The sequence below is a fragment of the Pagrus major genome, chromosome 8, assembly GCF_040436345.1.
Source record: "Pagrus major chromosome 8, Pma_NU_1.0".
Classification (NCBI taxonomy): domain Eukaryota; kingdom Metazoa; phylum Chordata; class Actinopteri; order Spariformes; family Sparidae; genus Pagrus; species Pagrus major.
Window position 1 is genome coordinate 18,777,074 of NC_133222.1, and position 23,101 is coordinate 18,800,174.

At 39.5% G+C, this 23,101-nt stretch overlaps 1 protein-coding gene across 1 annotated transcript in view; it reads left to right on the forward strand.

The window, feature by feature from the left end:
* The window catches only part of cspg4 (chondroitin sulfate proteoglycan 4), a 73,234-nt gene that overhangs the window by 43,532 nt on the left and 6,601 nt on the right, over positions 1-23,101 (forward strand). The window contains exons 3-8 of the mRNA XM_073471845.1: positions 620-4,174; positions 6,425-6,613; positions 6,759-7,034; positions 11,739-11,915; positions 21,988-22,186; positions 22,694-22,825. Of these exons, the coding sequence (XP_073327946.1) occupies positions 620-4,174; positions 6,425-6,613; positions 6,759-7,034; positions 11,739-11,915; positions 21,988-22,186; positions 22,694-22,825 (4,528 nt within the window). The remainder of the gene's footprint in view (positions 1-619; positions 4,175-6,424; positions 6,614-6,758; positions 7,035-11,738; positions 11,916-21,987; positions 22,187-22,693; positions 22,826-23,101) is intronic.

A 23,101-nucleotide genomic window follows, 5' to 3' on the forward strand; every position in this document is an offset into this window, starting at 1 on the left:
AAATGCAGTAAGTTACTAAAGAAACATGATATATTAGCAGACTTTGTCAGCATGCACTGTTCGAGAGTTAAAACACACACTTCTTATTCATAGTTTGAAGAAAACATGAATTACAAATTTGATAGGCTACATTTTGAGAAAAGTCAAGGTTGCTTGTTTCACAATAATTGAAATCATGATTGCTAACCTGTTTTTTTTTTTAATAAATTGACTGGGAGCAGGTTTACATTATCTTTGTACCAATGCTTGAACAAAGTAGCTTCAATAGAAGCAGCTGCTCTTTGTGCAAAATGAAGAACTGACTCCTCAAACATAGAAAATGTAAAAAGAAAACAAATTTGTTTGTAATATTTATCAGTGTGACTGAACAGTTGTTTGTTCAACTTGAGTTTATTGAACCTGTTTCCTCAAGTTTAGTTAACTTTAAATTGTTTAAGTTTTTTAATAAAAAGAAAATAAACAGAAAAAAAAGACTTTTAATTCATTATTCAAGCTAAAGCAGCTGTTAAACTTGCATTTTTAAGTTGGAACAGCCCAAAATTATTTACAGTTCATGTGACATTATGTATTTGCAAAATGCATTGTGAGTTTTAAAATAAATGTTTTTGTTTCCCCATAGGCACGGATGAACATGGGGGCAGGGGAGGTGATTCTGACATCATCCCAAGGAGTACAACTTAACAACCTCCTGGACCACAAGATCTCACTCACGCTCCAAGATGGCAAACTCACCATGACAATTGATGAGCTCTACCCAACATATGTTCCTGTGGATGATGATGGAGAAGAGCTCAATATTGACCAGGGCATCTGGCTTGGAGGAACAGGAGACCTGGATACTCCCTACCTCAGCAATGCCATTCCCCCTTTCCGTGGCTGCATGGCTCAGGTCAAATTTGAGTCCCATCAGTTTGATATTCTCGGCATGGCGTTTAAACAATGCCAAGACACGAAGGAATCTTGCAGCAGTGAGTTTGAGGCTGGTGATGGGGAGGCAACTAGTTTCAGCACTCCTGATTCCTTTGTGTCCTTCCCAACGTGGAGCGGGGCTAGTGGTGCTCCAAGGGTCTTAGAGTTCCTGATGAAAACCACCATTGAAGATGCATTGCTCATTTTCCACCCTGGCCGAGATTCAGACTTCATCGTTGTTGGTGTTGTGAAAGGCTATCTCAGAGGTATGCTGGACCTCGGCGGTGGGGCAGAGGTACTGGACAATACCCAAGTGCAGCTGGATGATGATCAGTGGCACAGAGTTAAGGTTCAAGTCAGTCAGGAATCTTTTGTTATCAATGTAGATAGCCAGTCCTCCTCCCTCCCTCTGGACAAGTCACAAAAATTGGACTTGGTTGGGAACTTGTATTTAGGAGGCATCCAGGGGAAAATGAAGGATGTCTTTCGTGAGAGCGGTTCCTTAAATCGTGCAGAGGAGGAAATAACAGCCGAATCCTTCATTGGTTGCTTGGGGGAAATCAAAGTAAACCAGAAGGATCGAAGCCTGCAGGATGCTTTAGTGACCAAAGATGTTCATGTTAAATGTGAAGGAGAAGACTATGACTACTCAAGTTACTATGACACAGAGTCAACCACAACTTCTCCACCTGTTCGCATCCGATATGTCGATATGGACTTCAATGAAGAGCATTGCCAACCAACAGATGACACACCAGAGATATTCAAAAACGTAAGAAAACTTCTTGACATCACTCCATTACTAGTTCCTGAAGGTGGTGAAGATGTTCTTGATATCAGCCACATAAAGCCGACATTTGACCTCAGTGCTGCAGGAATTCGTCAATCAGAGATCATCTTTTCTCTCCAGAGTGATCCTTGGTATGGCTTGGTTGATATAAACACCAACACAAGGCGCACACAAAAGTTCACTCTTCTCGATGTTGTCAATAAGAAAATCAAGTATATGCATGACGGAAATGAGAGGCATGCAGATCAGATCCAGTTAGAGGTAGTTGTAAACAGTAACAGCAATCTTCCAGAATGTTTAAAAACTCCTCGTGAGTATGTCATCCCAATTGAAATTCTTCCCGTCAATGATATACCACAACTAGGTGGAGGGGAAATCACCATCACAGAAAACGGAAGGACTCGTTTGAGCCCCAGTCTCATTAAAATCATGGATTCTGACACCCGCTGTGATGAATTAGTAGTAACTGTAACCTCAGAGCCTTCCATGGAAGTTGGTTACTTGGAAAATGGTCAGCAGCCAGGACGCAGCATCTCAGAGTTCACCTGCAGGGAGCTGAAAGATGGAAATATCTACTTTGTACACAGCGGCGGTAGTGCTGCTGAAATCACCTTGGAGGTGTCTGATGGACAGTCAGTAAGTCATTCAACTAGTTTTAAGTTGTCTGTGACAACGCCACATATGACTGTTGTCACCAACACTGGCCTTCTCTTGTCTCAAGGAAGCAACGCATCCATTGGTATTCAAAATCTGGCTGTCCTCGCTCATCCCCGTAATGGAGACATTATGTATAACATCACACAACCTCTGATGTTTGGAGAACTACAGATAATGACAAGTGGTGGAACATACAAGCAGGTTACAACTTTCCATCAATCTGATCTGGATCAAAACAGCCTGAGATATGTCAGCACAGACTCTAGTGACCAAGAAGATGTTGTGGTCGAGCGGATCCAGTTCAGCGTCCACTTGGGACAGTTCTCTCTCTGGAACAACACCTTCATAGTCAAGATCAAGCCTGCACAAGTGAAAGTTTCTAACTTGGTTGCAATGGAGATGCAGGCTGGTGAGCAGCAAACAATCAGACTCACAGAACTTCAAGCCGAAGTAAATGGGAAAAACCCAGATCCACAAACTGTAAAATACATCCTTGTCAAGCCTCCAACACTCGGTAGTCTTAAATTGTCAGACAGAGAGTTGGCTGAGGGTGACATCTTCACACAGAAGGACATTATGGACAATACTGTTAGCTACAGGGTACGTGTGCAAAGAGCAGTGCAGAGTACAGACCAGTTCCAGTTCAGAGTCCTCGCTGATGATCAGTACTCCCCTCTGTACACATTCCCCATCAACATCCTCGGCAATGCAGATGCTCCCGTTTTGACCAACGAGAGGCTGGTTGTCTTGCAGGGTGGTGAAGAAACTCTTAACAAGAACTATCTTTGGATGCAGTCTCCAGGTTCCACAGATTATGTGTACCAGATCACACAACAGCCAAAGTATGGCCGACTGATAAGGGACTCCCCACCAGGGCAGCCTAGATTTGAGGGGGCAATAAGAGTATTCAGCAATGAAGACCTTGAGCTTGACAGGCTTATTTACAAGCACGATGGCTCCAAGACAAGCAGTGATGAATTCCATTTTTCAACCTATGATCAAGCAGCAGAAGATTCAGACAATCAGGAAAGAGTGGATGGCATTTTCAGAATTGCTATCCAGTCCAAGAATGAGCATGCACCTGTGAGGGTTGTGGATAAAGTCTTCAATGTAGTCCGCCACGGTCAGCGTCTGCTAACAACTGATGTCATCCAATTTAAGGATGAAGACTCAGGTTTCAACGATACCCAAATTGTCTACGCTCGTGAGGGAATCCTCTCTGGCAACATCGTCTCAAGATCTAATCCTTCACAGTCCCTTTTCCGGTTCACACAAGCCGACCTGCGAGATAAAAATGTCCTCTTCATTCACCACGGAGCAGATCGGGAGCGCTTCTCCCTACAGGTGTCAGATGGCTTCCACAAGACCACTGCGCTGCTTCAGATTCAGGCGGGTGAGCCCTACCTGCGAATAGTAAACAACACAATCATTGTCATCGACCATGGTAGCACCAAGACCCTCAACACCACTCTGTTGAGTGCTGACTCCAACCTGGACATCAGAGACGATAGTGAGATCAAGTTCCAGGTAACGTCCCCACCCAGCGACGGCAGGATTATTGTGAGTGGGATTGAGGCTTCAGTGTTCACCCAAGAAGACCTGAAAAAAGGTGTTGTGTCTTATGAACATAATTATGAGAGTCTGAGGTCCAAGGACTCTTTCGTCTTCACCATCCAAGCAAGAGGATACTCTGAGAAGGGTACATTCAGGATTAAAATATTCAAGCAAGGTTATTTCTCAGAGCCCGAGGTGATAACCAATGAGGTCATCATTTCCTATGAGGGAGAGCACACCATCATCAACCAGGATAATCTCAAGGTAATGTTAACTGATGACAGTATGTTGAGCAAAATTGCCCTTTTTTTTACTAACTGAACAATTTTTGTGTTTTTTTTATGTGATTCCAAGGTACAGTTAACATTCATGCTGGCATTTAATCCATGAAGCTTGGCACTGATCGTGTGGCACAACAATGTCTTTTTTGTTTGTTTGTTTTCTTTTTCTGAAACAGATCTTTCACATGACTCATTCAAGCACACTGCTCTGTTTTGTAACCCTGTTTCTAATCTACATGATAACCACATGAAAGCAGGGCTAAATATGTCTGTAAAGTTGCTGCTTTTAATCTAGTTTATGAACTAAATTACAGTCTATTAAGTGTGGAAAACAGTGCACTAAGTATCCCCTGAGGAGCTTCCTGAAGCCCACTGTAATTTATAAGATGAGCCAGCCTGCACTTCATCTTCAATGCAATTAATGAGGTTTAAATTATCGGTCTATTCATAACACATTCTCTGTATATCTAACTTAATTTTTAAAATGATGAGGGACATTTCTGAAAGTAAAATGCTCTTTCTTTTAAACTTTAATTTCACCATAGTGAACACATTTTACATCAGTAGTATCAGCCGGAGAATAACCTAGACACCTAAACGCATACCACTGAAATATGTATAGAACAAAGCCTTGACAGAGTGGCCTTTACAAGAGGTAAAATATTGACTTTGCTTCTGGGAGCTTTTCCAATATGTGTCCCTACTATGAAATGAAAACTAGTATGATCTTTTGAAATACTGTGAGATGCAAGCATGACTGCTAAACACTCCAGGCTCCAGAGTTTATTATATTTTCTCAAAGTGGGATGACCATAAATCTGCCTGCGTGTAAATCTCCTACATGACTTTAACGTCTTTTGATTTAGTTTTCACCATACAGTCAGTGTCCCAAGTAGATAATATGTCATACTTTTGTCATTAGGTTTGAACTGCACTTACATGTAAGTGAATTGTTCCCTGTTAGTTAGGATACGACAAATGAATGTAGTGTATTGACATAACTTACAATACTTTCTCTGTCCTAAAATGAAATGATAAACGGCACCTAATATAATTCTAACTTAGAAACACTACTTCCAGTTTTAAATGGAAAATTGGCAACTCTTTTTCCAAGACTTGTTAGATTTTTTTTTCTTTTTATTTTTTTTACCCGATGTCACTGGAACAGTTGCACAACAGTCTGCTATTTTTGTCAGCTGTAAGTAGTTCCTCTATTTTCATGTTGTATTGCACTGGAGGACCTCACCAGTCTGCAAAAATGAGGCACTTTTATATTTTTGCTGGATTCAGAGGTACTTTTGATTAGTCAGAAAGCTCAGTCATTTCACTACATAATTAAACCCTTGTCATAAGAATCCATTAATAGTGAATAAGTATCTTATGAGTACTGACATTATCGGACTATATGAGTGTTAATAATAACATTATCATGTTTATTCTTAAATTATCAGAATTTATAAACACTTATAAGAAACTTTTGAACAGTTGATAAACTGCTTAAGAACTTTAATAAAAAACATATAAGTTTCTTATAATTGTTTAGAATAGCATGACAAACACATTCACTGAGTTTAACTAACTTACGTATTATGTCATTGTTGAACCTTTACTAAGTATATCTCTTGCTTTAGATAGATTAAGAAGATTAACCAAGACATTATTATGCCTTTATTAGCAAGTAACTATGCACTTATTAACCATTAACTAAGCTTTTTGTAGTTAAGAATCTCACACAAGAACAATGCCTTATTAAGGTTAATAAATCCTAAACTCTTTAAACTCCTTTAAACATTCTTAAAGGAGCTCTGTGTAACAATTTGTGACAATTTACACCATATGTGAGCTGACTGTAATGTCACGTTAAAAAGTAGACCTTCCCCGTTCTCTCGCTTGCCTTTACAAGCCTTAAAAATGTCTTATAATCTAATAATAAACGTTGCAAAATGTTTATCATGCTATTATTAACACTGACATAGTCTTATTAATGTTAACAAACATCTTATCAGAAATTATAAGAGCCGTATTGTCTATAAATTAATGCTTATGATATGGACCTTAATAGAAAGCAGCACATTTTCATGAAAAGGGTTTCTCTGCAACAGTCTGCAGCTTTTTCCCCTTACTTTGTCAATTTCTGCATTGTACCATATGCTGTTGCCAACTAAATACTACTGCAAGTCTATCATTATATATAAAAGTCATGATATATCAACTGCGTACCTTTTCGTTTTAGGTGGATCAGGCTGATATTCTGCCTACAGAGATGGTGTTCACCATTAAAGAGCCTCCTCGTCTCGGTCATGTGGTCAAACTGACAAACAGCTCCGACAGCACAGCCTCGCCTGTCCTCGACTACATTCACACCTTCACTCAAGAGGACATTGATCAGGGACGCATTCTCTACGTTTCTGCATCCATCCAGGTTGATTGTCATTTGCTTTGTTCTGTTGTAGTGAATCAATGTTCCCTGTCATATTCACAGTGAGAGTAAAATCAGGCAAAAGACAACCTCAGCTTCTGGTGTGTCTAAGGTTTATCTTTCTCAATAACTTATCCATTTCTTTCAGGGCAATGACGCCTTCACAGTGGATGTCAGTAATGGTTTTACAACCGTGGAGGACCTGCGCGTTTCTGTGAACATCGTGCCAAGGCTCATCCCCATCCAGAGCTTCAACTTTACAGTGAAGGAAGGCCTCAGCAGGGCAATTAATGCACAGATTATTAACATCTCACATCCCTTCTACAGCTCAGCAAACATTGACTTTGTTGTGGAAGAGTCACCACAGCACGGGGACCTCCGCTACCTGGATGGGGATGAACTTACTTACTTTACATGGGAAGAGGTACGTAATGATATGATGAAAGAAAATCAATGCCTTTCTCCTTATATATCACTATTGGTCTTAACTTTTGTTTGATCCCTCCTCTTACTAAGTCTTAATGAGGTTTTAATCAACAATCAAATAAAGTCTCATTCCTCGCCACTATGTTACCCCATGCTATGCTATACTGTTATTGGCTTGATTAGCCGCTGGGTAATGATTGAGGTAATTGACTGTTTGCCTTTGCCTAATGATCCAGCTCTCCCCCTCTATATGCTTTAAATTGAAATAGATTATTCTTGGTGCATGCATGTACCAGTTTCTATAACTCCATTCAGAGTGCCAGGAGAAATAGGATCATCTTAAAGGAGACCTATTATACTTTTTTTTTTCCTCCAGCGTTTTATATAGGTTGTTCTTCATGTAAAAGGTCTTGAAAGTTAAAAAGGTCTAAGTCCTCACCAACAGAAGCTCCTCTCTCCCACAGAAAATGCTGCTCCTGAAACGGCTCATCAGTAGTCCCGCCTCTAATTCCGTGACCTTGTGTCATCACATTACGTGTCACAAATTTGCATAATTTATGCCTCGCGACTAGTGAGTGATTTAGCGAAGCTGCTCTGTTGTTGTTAGTGGTGCTGGGTCGGGCATGTGTGAGCTGACCAATCAGAGGAGACTGGGTTTTCGGGAGCATGTAAATCTGTTCTAGTAGTAGCCAAAAAATAAAATTATGACCCTGAAAATTAGCATAATATGTCTCCTTTAAAATGTTATTTTTCCATGTGGTTTCTATTGATGTTTCCCCTCAAAATTCTAACTTTTGGTTGCACTGCTTACTAACAGAAAGATGCCTTGTAAAATAAAACTTAAGGCTCATTCTTTACCAGATGGTTAGCATATGTGTACAGCATGTTGCCAAATCCACCAAAACATTGGACCCAATATCTGACACTTTAAGGATTAAGTAAAAATGATTGTCCATACAAAGCACACAAAGATTATTATACTTTTATCAGTCAGGGACCAAAACCTTCCCAGAAGACCCAAAAACACAATAATCCATAATTTAAACGCTCTTAATAACTCCAGGGAGCATAACAGTAGATCATGATGGTTTTTCAAGAGGATTACCACAGCAAAGGGTCATCATAAAACTTTCCCCAGCTACTACTCAGAGCTGTTTTGGATTTGTTGTGTTGTACCAGATAGAGCGGGGATGGGGAATCTGGGAGCTGCTGCAGCTCAGTTATCTGGTCTCCTTCCATGTGGTTCAGGGGCCCCAGCTTCAGGAAAATATAAAAAATGCATGAGTAGTTACCGGTGGAAAAACCTCATGCATTCTGAAAAGACCACATAGTTTAGTGGAGCTAGTTAGACACACATCTTATAGCTCCTACATCCAGCCCTGGTCTGCCTCTACTCCTCTCTATTTTGCTGAACCATTGTGGAAAAACTGACGATGCCTTTGGACCGCCTGAAGCCAAAATAAACTGGCCTGGTATATTCCTATAATAATGTGTGAGTGCACACAAAACTCCCGCGCTTTGCTACTGCCAGACTCACTCATACTGTCTCTCGAAGATCCCAGTGAGTAACTTGAATGGGTCTAGTGCACAGCCGTGATTACGTTGGTAGCGGGGAGGCAAAAATGAACACAGATATCATCATCTGCCACTATAGAAATGTCACAAAGAAAACAAACTCTTCTTTTTTACTGCTTCTTGGAGACGTTTTTATGTGTGTACTGTGTGTACTCTCTTTCTGTTTTCATTTACTGTACTATATTCAGAGAATGAAAAAAGGCCGGTTAAATGAGAACCATATTGAAGAAAAGATGCCCAAGCCTAAATCTGCGCGTCATTTAAACCAGAGTGTAATTGTTCCAAAATGATTGTCGGATGTAGTTTTATTGCATTTTTTTCCTTAAGTTTCAAGCTTGACTGAGAAAGTCCCCCGTCGCCTCTGGGAACAGACACTGGACTTACTGGCGTGTGTAGTAATTTTGTGATAAAGTCATTTGCAGTGGTGATTCACTGAGGTTATGTAAGCGTACAGTATCATGGGGGGTGCACAGTGAGAAAAACTGAAAGTGGCTCATGCAGAAGATCTGCAGGAACACCAACCACAAGAATGTAAAGTAACTCTATGTGCCATGTGGCCCAGATGTGTCGCATGACCATCTGAGTCATGGCATTTTGCTAACTACAGCATTAACTGTGATTTACTGCGGCTTTGAACAATAAAGTCATGTACACACTGAGTAACAGATGGATCCAAGGAAATACAGGAAATCTGAGTCACTTTGCTCTAATACACCTTTGCTTTAATCAGGTTCAGCTCTCCATCAGGTCACAATTAGGTCTTCCATCTATGGAAACCTATTAAAGTCCACACAGGCATCTTTATTTTCAACAAAGTGCACAATGTTTTCAGGACAAAATGAACCATTTTCCAAGATTTATGTTACTAATTTTCCAAGCAAAACAGTAGGCACACAGAACCTATGATTTTACATCAATCTAAACTGAAAATGAAATAAATAACGTGGCCAGTATAAAAAAAAAAACAGAAAGCCACGTCTCCCACAACCACCCACTGTTTATTGTCCCAGCGAGCAGACTGATTGTCTCGCTGACTCTCCCCGATCAGTAATGATGATGGGGGTTGTTATTCCAGAGGGATGTCAGTCATATGGGATCCATTTGGCACTTCCTGCTCTACGAAGCAGGTCCTGTCATCGCAGCAGCTTAGTGGCTTTTGTCGAGACAAAGTTTCAATTGTCTCTGAAAATATTATGTAGGCAGCTTATTTGATTCAGATAGGACAACAAGACTGAGAAACAAGAACACAGGATAGTGGGAGCTGAGATTCCTCTTCTGTATGCAGAAAGTCAACAGTGTTGGCTTGGCCTGGCCGCAGGTGCTGTTTTCCATCGAGCTCACTTGACACTGGATGACTGATTCCTTTGTGCATCTGGTTTCCCTCAAGGTTTCGTCCCGCAGGGGACATTCTCCTGTGCTGCTCCCAGACTTTGAGATCTGATTATAGCCTTTATCTTAAAACTTTGAAAACATACTGTATATTATCTCCTTAGGACAACAAAAGATATTGTGTGAACTTTACAGAGATGTAAGTCTCCTTAAGTTAGAACAGACTGTAAAACAGAGACCTTTAAAGGGGAATTCCGGTAGTTTTAAACTTGGGCCCCATATTTACATGTTTGGGTGTGTAAATGATTTCTACTTACCAAGAGTTTTGGATTCAGTCTAGTAGATCGCCTTAGCTGGCAGCTGCCACACATCTGCAGTGGCTGCAATGTAATCCATCTATCAAAGTTACGTCCACTAAGAGTACCTGTTTTTGCCACTGACAGGCTATGGATGTTTTTCTAAGTATGTGACAACATTACGGAAACAATTCCTAAGGAATAAGACCTTTATTGTAGATAATAAGGTCCATTTTGTTACAAGAAACACGTCTCATTCAAGGAGAAGTCTGCGCTGAACTCTTGCAAGGTGAGCTGTTACAATTGTTGCCTCATCTAGACAGACGAAATCCTTTAAATATTCAGCCATGACTTGGGAAATAAACTCCAAACTCCTCTCCCTAACTCTGATTCATGTTTCCTCGTCGTCTTCCTGCAACAACTCACCTCTGGCAAGATTTCAGAGAGAGACTTGTGTTTCTGGTAACAAAACGGATCTTATTATTCAACAATAAGGTCTATCTCCATAGGAATTGACTCTGTAAGGTTTTCAGACACAAGAGTTAAAAAAAAGGGCATATTCTTCCAAAATATCAAACTAATCTTTTCATAGAAAATATAATTATACTTTTGTTTTGTCAAAGTGCTGTCGAAAAAATCCTGTGTGAAGTTGTGCAGTGTCCCATGCAAACGTATTTGATATATGTAAATGTTTAAGCTGTGGTAACAGTGTTATTCCAGATCAAATGTCTCTCTCTCTTTTACTGTCAAAATTTCGTTAGCTCATAAATATCAAGCAAATTAACATATTGAGTGAACAAATCCTCTTGGACTGTATATAGAAATGTTATGAGACAGAAAACAAAACAAAACAATATAACATTGTCAATATTTACTGCTTCCCATAAAGATTGCAGACTCACAATAGACAGACAAAAAAGTGATCAAAACATCATGACTTTTTGTGTAGTATGAGTCAATGTCCAAATCCTTGATCCTACCTTTCCCATGATGCAATGACATAATCTTTTCCTAAGATACTCCCTGTCTTGTTAACGCCCACATGTTTCAAACTCTTCAGACACTTTGTTAAAGCAGACTTTCTCCGAGCCAAAGCTGAGACAGTCAGATTCCCCAGAGCCACAGAAGACATTATACAATGTTTTCATGGGCTGAGAAGTGATGTTAACAATTAGTAAACTGACTATTATGAAATAAGTGGAGTATCAGACAGCTAAAATTAAGAAATTAAGAGAGAGATGGAAACTTTGTCATGACAGTTTGTTTGTTCCATTTCTAACTGGAGTTTGTCCAAGTTAACCAGGATGTGATGGCCTCATGGTTTCTCAAAAGCAGTGGTCTTTGGATTATGTTTGTGAAGTGTTTTAAGAGACACAGTCACATTGTAAAAATGTATTCCACCTTTTATTCTCACCCAGCCACCACCTATTTTGTGATGCTTCCTACCATTCAGGTCTGATTCAGAATTGAGTGACACCTGGATCCCTTTTTGTCTCCTCCAGATAAAACTTGGACACATCTACTACATGCATGACAGCACCGAGAGCACAGAGGACAGTTTTATACTCACTGCCTCGGCTTATGAGATTGAGCGCCGGAGCCTCCCCATCACCATCTCAGTGACTGTCATACCAGTCAACGACGAGCCGCCAAAACTGACACGTAACACAGGACTGGAGGTAATGTTTTGCTCTTTGAATGTGCATTTGTTAGTGTGAGCTTTCCTCCAACAAACTTGGATGGAAATGTTGCTGTAGGAAAAGTCTTTCATACCTATAAAACGTAAACTTTCGGTTTATTGGATACTTTTTTCCTTCAGTTTGTTTCAACTGATGAGAATTCAAGCTGACCACAACTGCCACTTTTTTATGTGAAAGGGGAAAGAACAAGCTTTTTCACAGTGACCTTTCAAAACAAGAGAATGATTTGGTTTTTTTCACCTAAAAAGATGAAACTATGGAAAAGATAACTTCTCTACAGTTGTACGTTAGACCCAGTGCTCAGTTTGCCATTTTACTGTTGTGAATAACTTTGTTTTCTCTTCTGAAATATGGAAATAAGAACTAGTTCAACTTGTGCTTGTGATTGACAGGATGTGAGCATTTCCACCTGCTCCAGACATTGCATGATTGGTCGAATGCCCAACGCCACACAAAATACGAAATGAACAGCTGAAAAGTGGCTTCATAACAGCTGATAAAATCTTATGTCTACATCTTCCACTGGAGGTTTAAGTTGAGATAAAATCATAGTTTTTAGAACTAATGGACTGTGAACTCTGCATGAACTCTGTTCTCATTGCTGATCTTTTCTCACATCTATACTGAATAGACCCAGCTGCACTTACAGACTGCTGCCATGAATCCTGTATGAACTAAGAATAAAACTCAGACACAGAAGAATACTGACCTCCTCACAGACGATGAGGCGTGCTGCATCTGTACAGCACTGGCCCACAAAGCATATTTGTTTTTATAAAGAGCCATGAAATAGAAGTGAATTAGCATATTCTCATCCTGACTGCTCCAAAGTGTAGCAAGTGAATCATGTTAGCCACATAAGTATACAAGGGCAGTGATTTACTACTGTATGCAGTCGATGCAGAGCAGGTAGAATTTGAGTTATACAGTATATGTGTACATTTTAACACAGTCTTAAACGTGCAGATATCTTACAGCTGGGCAGTACATCGATATTATATATACATCATGATATGAGACGATATTTTGTCTTAGATTTTGGATATCATTATATCATGACATGGCATAAGTGTTGTCTTTTCCTGACATTACAATTAAGTGATGTTATTTTTTTGCCCTCATAGTCATTATATCCACATTACTGATAATTACTTATCAAATATCACATTGTGTTATGAGGTGATATTGAGGTATTTAGTCAAAAGTATTGTGGTATTAAATGTTGTTGCCCAATCCTAGCATTTATGAAGTGCTTTTGAGGAGATATCAAAAATATCAAGATATATATTCACACTCCCAGCAGCTTGGTCAGTGGCTTTAAGCTTCCAACTATGATGCTTTTTATCTACCCCTCTTGCATTAGTTTTCCACGTCAAGGGTGTCGCATTTAACACTAATACATTATATGCAAAACTACTTGGTAAGGTTTAGGAAAAGATCATACTTTGGGTTAAAATAACTACATTCAGTCTCGTAAGTAATGTATGTGACGTTACTTACGTCATTTAGGTATGTTACATGTATAATATGCAACTTACTGCCATTGCCTGTTTTTTTATACTTATTGCTTTATACATTTTTGATACTAAACGGTTTGATTGTTATTTATATTCCTTTTATACTTGCTATTGTACAAAATTTGCTCCCGCATGTCTCTCCTCGCTTTTTTATACTAATGCACTGGAGGGGCACTTCAAAAAGTGACGCCACAGAGGTACCTACAGCGTCAAACTTAGAAGAATATAGTGTTTCTGATTAGGCGGCCGCATTTGACACGTTGGGAGTGAGAATGGACTCATATATTATGTATTGTGATATAGCCTAAAAATATTGCGATATTATCGTAAGGTCATCGCCCTGCCCTACTCAGTCTGCACTCGAGCATGCAGGCAATAAAAGGACATACTATCATTATCACAGTGCCTATAGTTAACCCTGTATCTCAAAACTATCTGTTACTGCATCATATGCAACATCCCATATTGAACACTCGACTTTTTAAATATGGAACATGTAATTTAGAAACATATATAGACTAGCTTGAGGGTGTTATTTATCACCATGCAACTATATTAAAAGAGTATAATTAATGGGTTTTCATTATTGCCTGTCCCTTATTAGCATAGTCATGTAAAACACATTTGTTCATTAAACTCAGCTTTTAACTATTCATATTATGTGTTTGGAGACTAAGTTGAAATTTGAATTACAGCATACTGATCTAGAAGTATGCTGAAATTAACAGTTTTGCTTTTATGAGGTCATTCTGATAAGTTTTTGTGAGTTGGTAGTGTCTCCAAACGATGTATTTATTGGGATAGGCAACATTTCAATCCAAGTTGGATCTTTATCAGAACAAAATGTTTAAAACCAGATACCACACTCATAAAAATACCAATAGGCAAAAACATTCAAATATTTTACATGTATTAAAAACATATTTCCCCAGAAAAACACATTTGCATAATGTCTTTCTGTCTGCTATCAAGCAGTTATACCCATAATCTAAATTTGCATAGATGTATTTCAGATTTCTAATAGTCTTTAAATTACATGTGCATAAAACGACGCTCCATCGAGTGTTAGCGTGTTCATTTACTACACTGTAGACAGATCTTAACTATATGTTTCTTCGCTAAAAGGATTTCACCAAAATAATTACTGTAATTATATAGGATTTGGTGTAACTGCATCTTTTTTAATTGAATCTACAGCATGTTCAGAGAGTTTTTGCCACACACTTTGAAAGTGATTTACATCATGAGGGAAAAGTTTTGAACCATCAATGAAGCAGATTCTACTGTATGAGTAGGCAGGCAGTTGGAAAAAGCCAGCAATAATCAGCTCACAGAACTGGAAACCAACTGTGTCATTCAGCCCTCCCTGCTCTGCCTGCGGCTCCGCGTCTCCCTGGCAACCCGTATTTTTGGAAAACCAAGATGGTCGACGAGACCACGGCTTTCTGGCAGAGTGAGGGCGGCATCCAATCCCTGTGCCTGCTCTGCTGCGGCTGCAGAATGTAACACAATAATATATGGACGTCTCTCCGCACAGAGCCAGGGCTGACCTAGGGCACTTGGATTGATTTAAGGCAGGAAGTGTGTGTGTGTGTGTAGTGACCCCTGCAGCAGATGATCAGACAAGATGACTAACATGGCCGTGATCGGCCTCTGCTAAAGCTCACCATTGATCCCATTTGGCCCAGTCTGTGGGATACATCTGGTCTCGATTAGGGTTTACATTCTGTCTCTGTCTGGTTCTACTCAACTTTGCTGTATCTCTGAACAGTTGTCCCACTGGGTTAGTGTGACTTTTTGACAGCCTATCTTCTTTTTCCATCCATCTGTCTATTTATCTATCTATCTTGCTAGTGATGGATGAAGTACATTCTTCATCAAAACACAGAGATGTAAAATCGTTACACCAGGTATTTGGGTGGTAATATGCCATCGCTGAAAATGGAGAGCTTAATTCAAAATGTAGAACCACCACTGTCTTCTTTTCTTTTTTTCTTCTTTTCTTCATACACAACAGCTCAGGCATTGAAAATCATCTTCCTTGCTGTTTTTTCCAGTAGTTTGTACACCTTTACTGGCCCACTCCCCGATATAGAGTTAGAAACACACCCTTGTGTCCCCTATACTTAAATCAGACAAGATTTCGGATTGCCTGGCAGCTTGGGATACAGACATCTGGCGCCCCTCAGAGTATCCAAAATTTCAGAGCCGGTTGGTATCCTGTTGAGTCATCAGCAAACTAAGTCATTTGCCCGTGGCAGCTCCTTCATTACTGCCTGCAAATGAAATATCAGCCATTGTGTCTGATCAAATTAAATTTGCAGCCCTTCTTCTTTGGTGCTAAACGCATTGATTTATATATAAACCATTAATTTGCAAGGCCATTTTTCAGATTACCTGCCCTAGATTGCCTGGTGCCTCGCTGGGGTGCAGCGTGGACTGATGTGGCCATCTAGTGTCAGGGAGTGGGTTCTGCACTGTTAAAAATGTCCATCACATCCAGTACTGACTATACTTCGAACCCAGTGACCCGACCTCCTTTTGAATATTGAAGCCCTTATTTATTATTAGAAAAGTTTGTTTTACAGTGTAAATCCTGTTTTCTGTTCTGGCACATTTCCTGCAGTGAGAGTCCAGTGTACAGAGTTCATTTCAGCACAATAGGTAATCAGTTTTGCGTACATGATTATTATCAGCCTCATCATGGACATCACAAGCCACAATAATCAGTGCCAAAATATATAAAGCACTGTCTCACATCAGTTGCTCAGTGAAATTCATTGATGTAGAGTTAATTCACAATTCTCGTTTAAAAAATGTACAATTGATTCGGGAATGACTAGAGATGTTAATGATGAATGATTGTTCGATTAAATGAAGTTAAGAATTTAACAGATTGAAAATGTATTAACTGACAGTCAGAGATGGGCACAAATAGATCAGAAAGTATCTTGTGACAAATACATTCAATCATTTGTAATGACATTTGTAATAGTCATGTAAAGTCATTTGTAATTTCCAAAATCTAAAAAGACATTAAACTGATTATTAGTTTTATTAGCCTCAATATGGCCAAATACGTATACGTATATTCAATATATTAATAATGATTAACCAATAATCGATTGACATTTCAAATTCTGTTTTTACCAACTGTATTTCACATTTCTTACCTAATAAAGTTTTCTCATGTACATAAACTCGTTGGTGCTTCAGGTTCCCTCAAATTGAATTTTGCTCTCGATTTCTAGAACAAATTGAAAGTTCAAAAAGTGACATTACACCCCCAGAAGATCCTTCAGCTGACCTCCTGTGGTTCAACTCCTCACCCTCCTGCAGGGATGCACAGGCGTACTCTCAGACCAAATGATATCACTACTGGAAGTGGTAACAGGTGCTACAAAGCACACTTCTGACCACACCAATCAGGGGTGTGCATGTGGTCAAAGGTGTGACTTTGAGAGAACAGGGGAAATTGGTTTTCAGCCTGGTGTGAAGTTACTCTTTGAAGCCTGGTTGCATCGAGGCGTCCATGCATCTGATAGAGACCTCTTTAAGTTTCTGAATCTTTTTAAGAGCTCAAAATTAAGATTATAAATTATCTTGTTCCTACCCTTTCCACAACATCAGCTCTGTTAGCAGTGGTGGAAGAATAATGTCGAGGTATTGTAACACTAGTTTTCCTGCAACAATGCTCCTTAATGCTGAAGAATTGGCCAGGTGGGTGGCGCTATTATCAGCTAAGTCATCTCTGCATATCATGTCCAAGGCTACCAAAAGGACTATCAGCCTCTTATGTCTCTCGATAAGGGGAGGGATAAAACAGAGGGAAGGTAAAGCATAGAGCATCTGTCTCATCCATCATGTGTAGGGTATGGTGGGTGTTCTGCCTTAAGGCAAGCATATCCACTTCAACCTTCCTAACATAGTCCAGATTTGGCTCAGAGTTTTTGGGTTCAGTCTCCACACCCCCACCAGAGGTTGTGCTCCCAGACAAACTTTCAGGCTCTGCTTCCTGCAGGCCGGAGATGTAAACAGCCCAGAGGAGGTAGAGGCTCGACAAAGCCTGAAATCACAGGTTCTCCGCAGGCTTCAGCAGCAGAGAGGATAAAATGCTGATGTAGGCCCGTATGATATCAAAATATCCTTGACTGTCACTGACTTGAAGTATTATTTACAGTGGGATTATGTGACATTCTTCTTCTTTCTTTTTGTGGACGATGTATTGTCCCAGAAAAAACTTCAATATATAATTAAGATATATGACATTAATATAATGATAATATATTAGCATAATAAGGCAGGTGCACCCTTTCAAAGAGCAATAAATATTTATTATTAATAATATTTATACATTTGAATTTGAATGTGAAACACATTTAAAAGAAACAGTTTACCCAAAAATGAAAATTCAGTCATTATCTACTCACCCTGAGTGATGTTTTGTAGTCCACAAAACATTTCCGGAGCTTCACAACTCCAAACAACTGAAGTAGCTGGAGACTCCATACAGCTTGTTTGGTAAAATCCAAGTCTGGGAAAGATCAGAGTTCCAATAATGATTTGAAAATATGTTAATTACACACTTCTTAAGCTCAAATCCTCACTGTAAGCTAAAAGCATTAGCGAGCACCCCATCTGAAATGGGTGCACGAGCCCACCACACATCAAGGGTGAAAATAATGTCCCCAAAAATAGCTCCAAAAATATTTAATGGACTATGAAACTTCACCCAACTTCCATCAGCATGGGGGTGAGTAGATAATGACTGAATTTTTATTTTTGGATGAACTGTTCCTGTGAAATATTCTAAATAAATAAATAAATAAACATAAATAAAATAAAACCACACAACCAAAACAATAACTAAAATGGACTCTCTGGCTCTGTCGATAAGATATGTCCAAAAAGTTAAAATATGTATGATAAAGTCGCTGACGTTATTTTAGTGACAGGCCTACATGTCAATCTATGCCTAACAACTTCCAGATGATTTCTTCAGATTCATGTGTTCCTTTCTGTGGTCCCCACTGTCTGCAAATACAAGCAGCAGGCCTCACACTCGTCCGTTCCCTGATGGTCCAGGGATTATCCCAAATTTAGCCACCTGCTTACTTCCAGACATCAGCACCTCGGCTTACCCACAACCAAGGCTGCCCAGGAAGCACCTTAATGACTATATTCAGTGCTGGCAGGGTTGAGTACACATTTGAAAATAGTCATTTAAATGCTGATGAAACAATAGTAAAATGTAACTTAGACTTCTAAAAATGTTTCAACCAGATTTAGTCTGGTTTTAACCTAGACGTACCGACTCTGTTGCTATTGATCACCTCTGTCTAGTTTCATAAACCTCCACTTGTTTTTTCTTTCTTTCCCTATTTCTCTGTACTTATTTCTGTCCTTGTGCAGTTGCAACAATCAATTTCCCCTGTAGGGATCAATAAAGGTTTCTTTTATCTTCATTTATCCTATCTTAGATGTCTAGACATATTGTGACATGTTAATCGTTAAGTCAGTGCTCATAGATTGAACAATCATGTACACAATGGTCACATTAGAAGATCATCATTCTGGTTCTGCTGCAAAGCAGAACAGCAGCTTTACTTCCACTTCCATCCAGATGCCACAAAGTGTACAATGAAGTTCTCTTCAACAAGCTTCTCGTATACGTTTAATGATATAATACTTGTCATGCTAAATGTTTTCCAAATATTTGCATCTGACATATTGTTTATGTCTCATTCCCGAGTATTCATTTAAAGGTTAAAGACAAAATTTCTCACAGTTATTGCTTTAAGGCAGGAACACAGAGACACAACTTCCAGACAGAATACAAGAGCCTACTTTTAATGATCCCTTTAATGTATAACAGGAGAAATTGTGCATGAACACAGACAATCTCAACTCCTACTTGTCTGTGAAGTCGTCTCCAGTTATAAAAGTTATCATTTGAGAGGAGCAAAGGCACAATCAAAGACTGTAATGATGGATTACAGCTTTGAACGGATGATGGCGATAAAGCTCTGATGGAGTGTCAAACTGAATGGGATGTTTTGAGAAGTGGACTGGAAGGCAACTAAATTATACACTTCACAACATATTTGTTATATTGAACCAGTCGAGATGGGTCTGAAATACCAGAAATGACACAGAGGACTGGAAGAGACAGCAATTTTGTCGGTTTGTTTGGTCTCTATGTTTGGCTCCAAATATCTATGACTTTGAAAGTATAAAAGAGGGGGACATGGAACACATGTTTTTTAGCCACATAAGCGGTGTAGCAGTACAGATGTGGGCTGTCATTTAGTCCACCACTTCAGAAGACCTCAAAAACTACACCCTGACTTTTCCACTAGCACTGTGAAAGCAACATTTTTCAGTAGATCTCTCAACAAATATTTGCTGGATTGCAGAGAAATTTGATGCAGACTTGTATGTCCCACTCAGAATATATCTTATGGTGATCCCTTAAATCAGGTCAAAATGTGTCCAATACGTTCTTTAATGACCAAATATCTCCAATACTAATGACATACCTCATTATTGATGCGTGGATCGATGCGGAATGATACTTCTGATCCCAAACATTTCTGTTCTAGGATCGATCTTCATATTAAGAGATCACTACTTTGTATTTTATCATCAACAGCGATACAAATCTTTAGCATTGTTAAAGCTGTGGAACATTGTTTTATTAAGCTTTTGACAAAGTATGGATTTGCAATAAGTCTGGTTTTACTTTGCATTGTATTGAAAAGGAAATCAGTGGTTTTACTCTTAGTGATAATTAGCTAAAGTTAGCATGCTAGCACACGAAACTGTCAGACACGTTAAGCATTATACCTACTAAAACATGCTCAACATCAGCTTGTTAGCGTTTTCATTGTGAACTTGTTCACATGCCATGCTGAAATTAGCATTCAGCTAAAAGCACCACTCTGCCTATACAGCCTCACAGAGCTGCTAGCATGGCTGTAGACTCTTGGACTCGACGTGATGAAGTGCTCTCTAGGGTGCCCTTCCAGTGGAATAAACGTGGTGAAGTACCCTCTTGTGTGAGATGTATCAGAACTTTCTGTGAGCTGGTGCCCCACCGCACACAGCTGGTGCCCTTTTTCATTTTTTTTTTTTTTTTGCCCCTGCCCCCCAAATATCCTGAGTCCACCACTGTAAAACCACTGTTAATGATAGTATCTTTGAGCACTTTGTGGACCGAAACAATTTTAAATTGTTTTTTAGTGACTTCATCAATGTTTGGATTAAAAAACAATGTTATTAGGCTGCTATTACAGCATATCAAAAGGAAAGTTCACCCTAAAGCATTTAATACCTGTTGAAAGAAGCTTTTGTTAATGCACCATGCCTATCTGGCTCACTTGTGTCATTTAGCGGCGCATTTTCAAGTTCCCATGAAAATATAAAAACACAAAGCACTGTTGACAACGGACATCATGCAAAGATTTGTATAGCACAGCTAAGAAAACAGCAATTTTCTGTAATTTAGAAATCACCGATAAACATTAGCGTTGCACCTGAATAAATCTTAGATAAAGTAGAGATATTTTTTTTCTCACTGGGTAGTTTCCAATCTACCACAGCTATTAGACAGGTTGACTTTCAAGTTTTGACTCACTGTTTCTCAACTGTATTTCTCTCATTACGTACACATGCAACCCACAGATGAACGCCACGAGTTCACACACCCACTCTCTAAGGCCAGCGAGTCATTATCGTTCGCTTAGGGAATTAGTAACTGGTACAAACATAGATAAGGTAGGTTGAGAGAGACTTGGTTCACCAAAAAACGTTAATTACTCTTCAAGAACTTCATTAGAGAATACCACTTGACATGTGCCACAGAATGAATTTCTAAATATACCAGACTCTCACTGATTGACACCTGAAGCTTTAATATCCACAACTGGGGTCTTTCCTTTCCTCTTCCTCTTGCCGGAGGCTTCTTACTCCTCATCCCGAGTCCTGAGAAAGAGGGAGCGGGAGAGGCATCAGCAGGCGAATGGGTTTTCGAGATCAATATGTACCTCTCACTGCGAGGCACCCTCGGCTCACTCTCCCAACTGAATCCAGCTATTTAAGAATGTCTTTGTGGGGATCTGGCCCATTTCTTTCAATTAATGCTCCTTTCAGCCAGCCAACCATTAGAAGTCCATTAAAGCCCCTCCAACCAGGCAGAGTCATTCAGCCCCGTGCTGCTGTGCTCCATCTTCTGATAACAGGAGCGTCTAGACTGCCACTGAGAAATAATTAACCTTTTAAATAGTTACTTTGAAGGTAGGATGTTTGTAGGATTTGTTTGTCTTTTATTCCTATTGTTTGTATCTATCTATCTATCTATTATGAAGTTCGGACAGCATCATATTGTCTTTTATACACTTGGCTGCCTCTAATATTTTTCAAAATAAGCTCCTGACCCCCTGGCTGGAATCACAACCTCCAAACAGACTGAGTAATCTGTGATCTCTATTCATCTCTGTTTCCCTGTCTCTCCCACTGTCTTTGATATTTCACAGGTTCTTGCTGGAGAGGAAGCTGATATCACCTCCAGCATGCTGAACACTGACGACGATGATACCCCCGCGGAGGAACTGGTTTACAACGTCGAGGTGCCCACCAATGGGATGGTGGCGTTGAAAGAGGCGCCCGAGGAGGGCATCCTCAATTTCACACAGTCTCACATAAACAGAGGGGAGGTCATCTTCATTCACGAGGGTGAGGCCACGGGGACTACAGGAAGTAACTGTAATGCCTCCAACTGCCTTTTTAAAAAGGCTTTTCATCCACTTTAATATCTGAATCTATGATCTATAGCGGCCTCTATCTTAGACTGCGGGTATTACAAGTACATTCCTTAAACTGAGCACCTTCTATAATGTCTGCACTTGTAAGCAGAACTCTCAATACCTGGGTATTGAGTATCAGTGGTATTGATCAACAACACTATGAGACCCCCACAGATATATTGTGGCCATTTTGTGTCATGAGACAGTAAAAACTGTTATAAAAGTGAAAAATAATCAAATAATAAAAGTACATTTATTGAAATAAAAGTGTAGTTTCCATCAGGGCAGAATCTGAATATTTTGTGTAGTGGACCCTCCCAGCCAAAAACAATTTCACACAAGTGTACTTTTACAGCAGCAGTGAAAATTGAATCTTTAGACTAACTGAGTAAATGAACGAGCTGTAACTCCCATCCACACTCTTCTGTTCCTCCAGGTGAGGAGTCTGGAGGTTTCAGTTTCACTGTGACAGACGGAGAGCACACGTCTCCCCTGTACCAATTTGTTGTGACAGCCAGGCCGCTCACCATCACCATGGTAACGCAGGAGGAACTCATGGTGTTTCCAGGTAAGTTTCCGATATCCTTCAGACCCAGTCATTACAGCCAAATAATGATAGGTCTCAGAAAGGTCTAAAATGTTTTCAGTGGAAAACGCAACAATTGTATATTTGGCATGCTTATACCAAAAATAGAAATAAACCTAAATATCTTTGATAACAGGACATTTCCATAAACAATGATATAGTGTCCCTCTTCCCTTCTGACTTTTAATGAGGATGATCTTATGCAAAACGTACATGAAGTAATATAGATTCCCACTAACTACTTGTGTATATTTAACA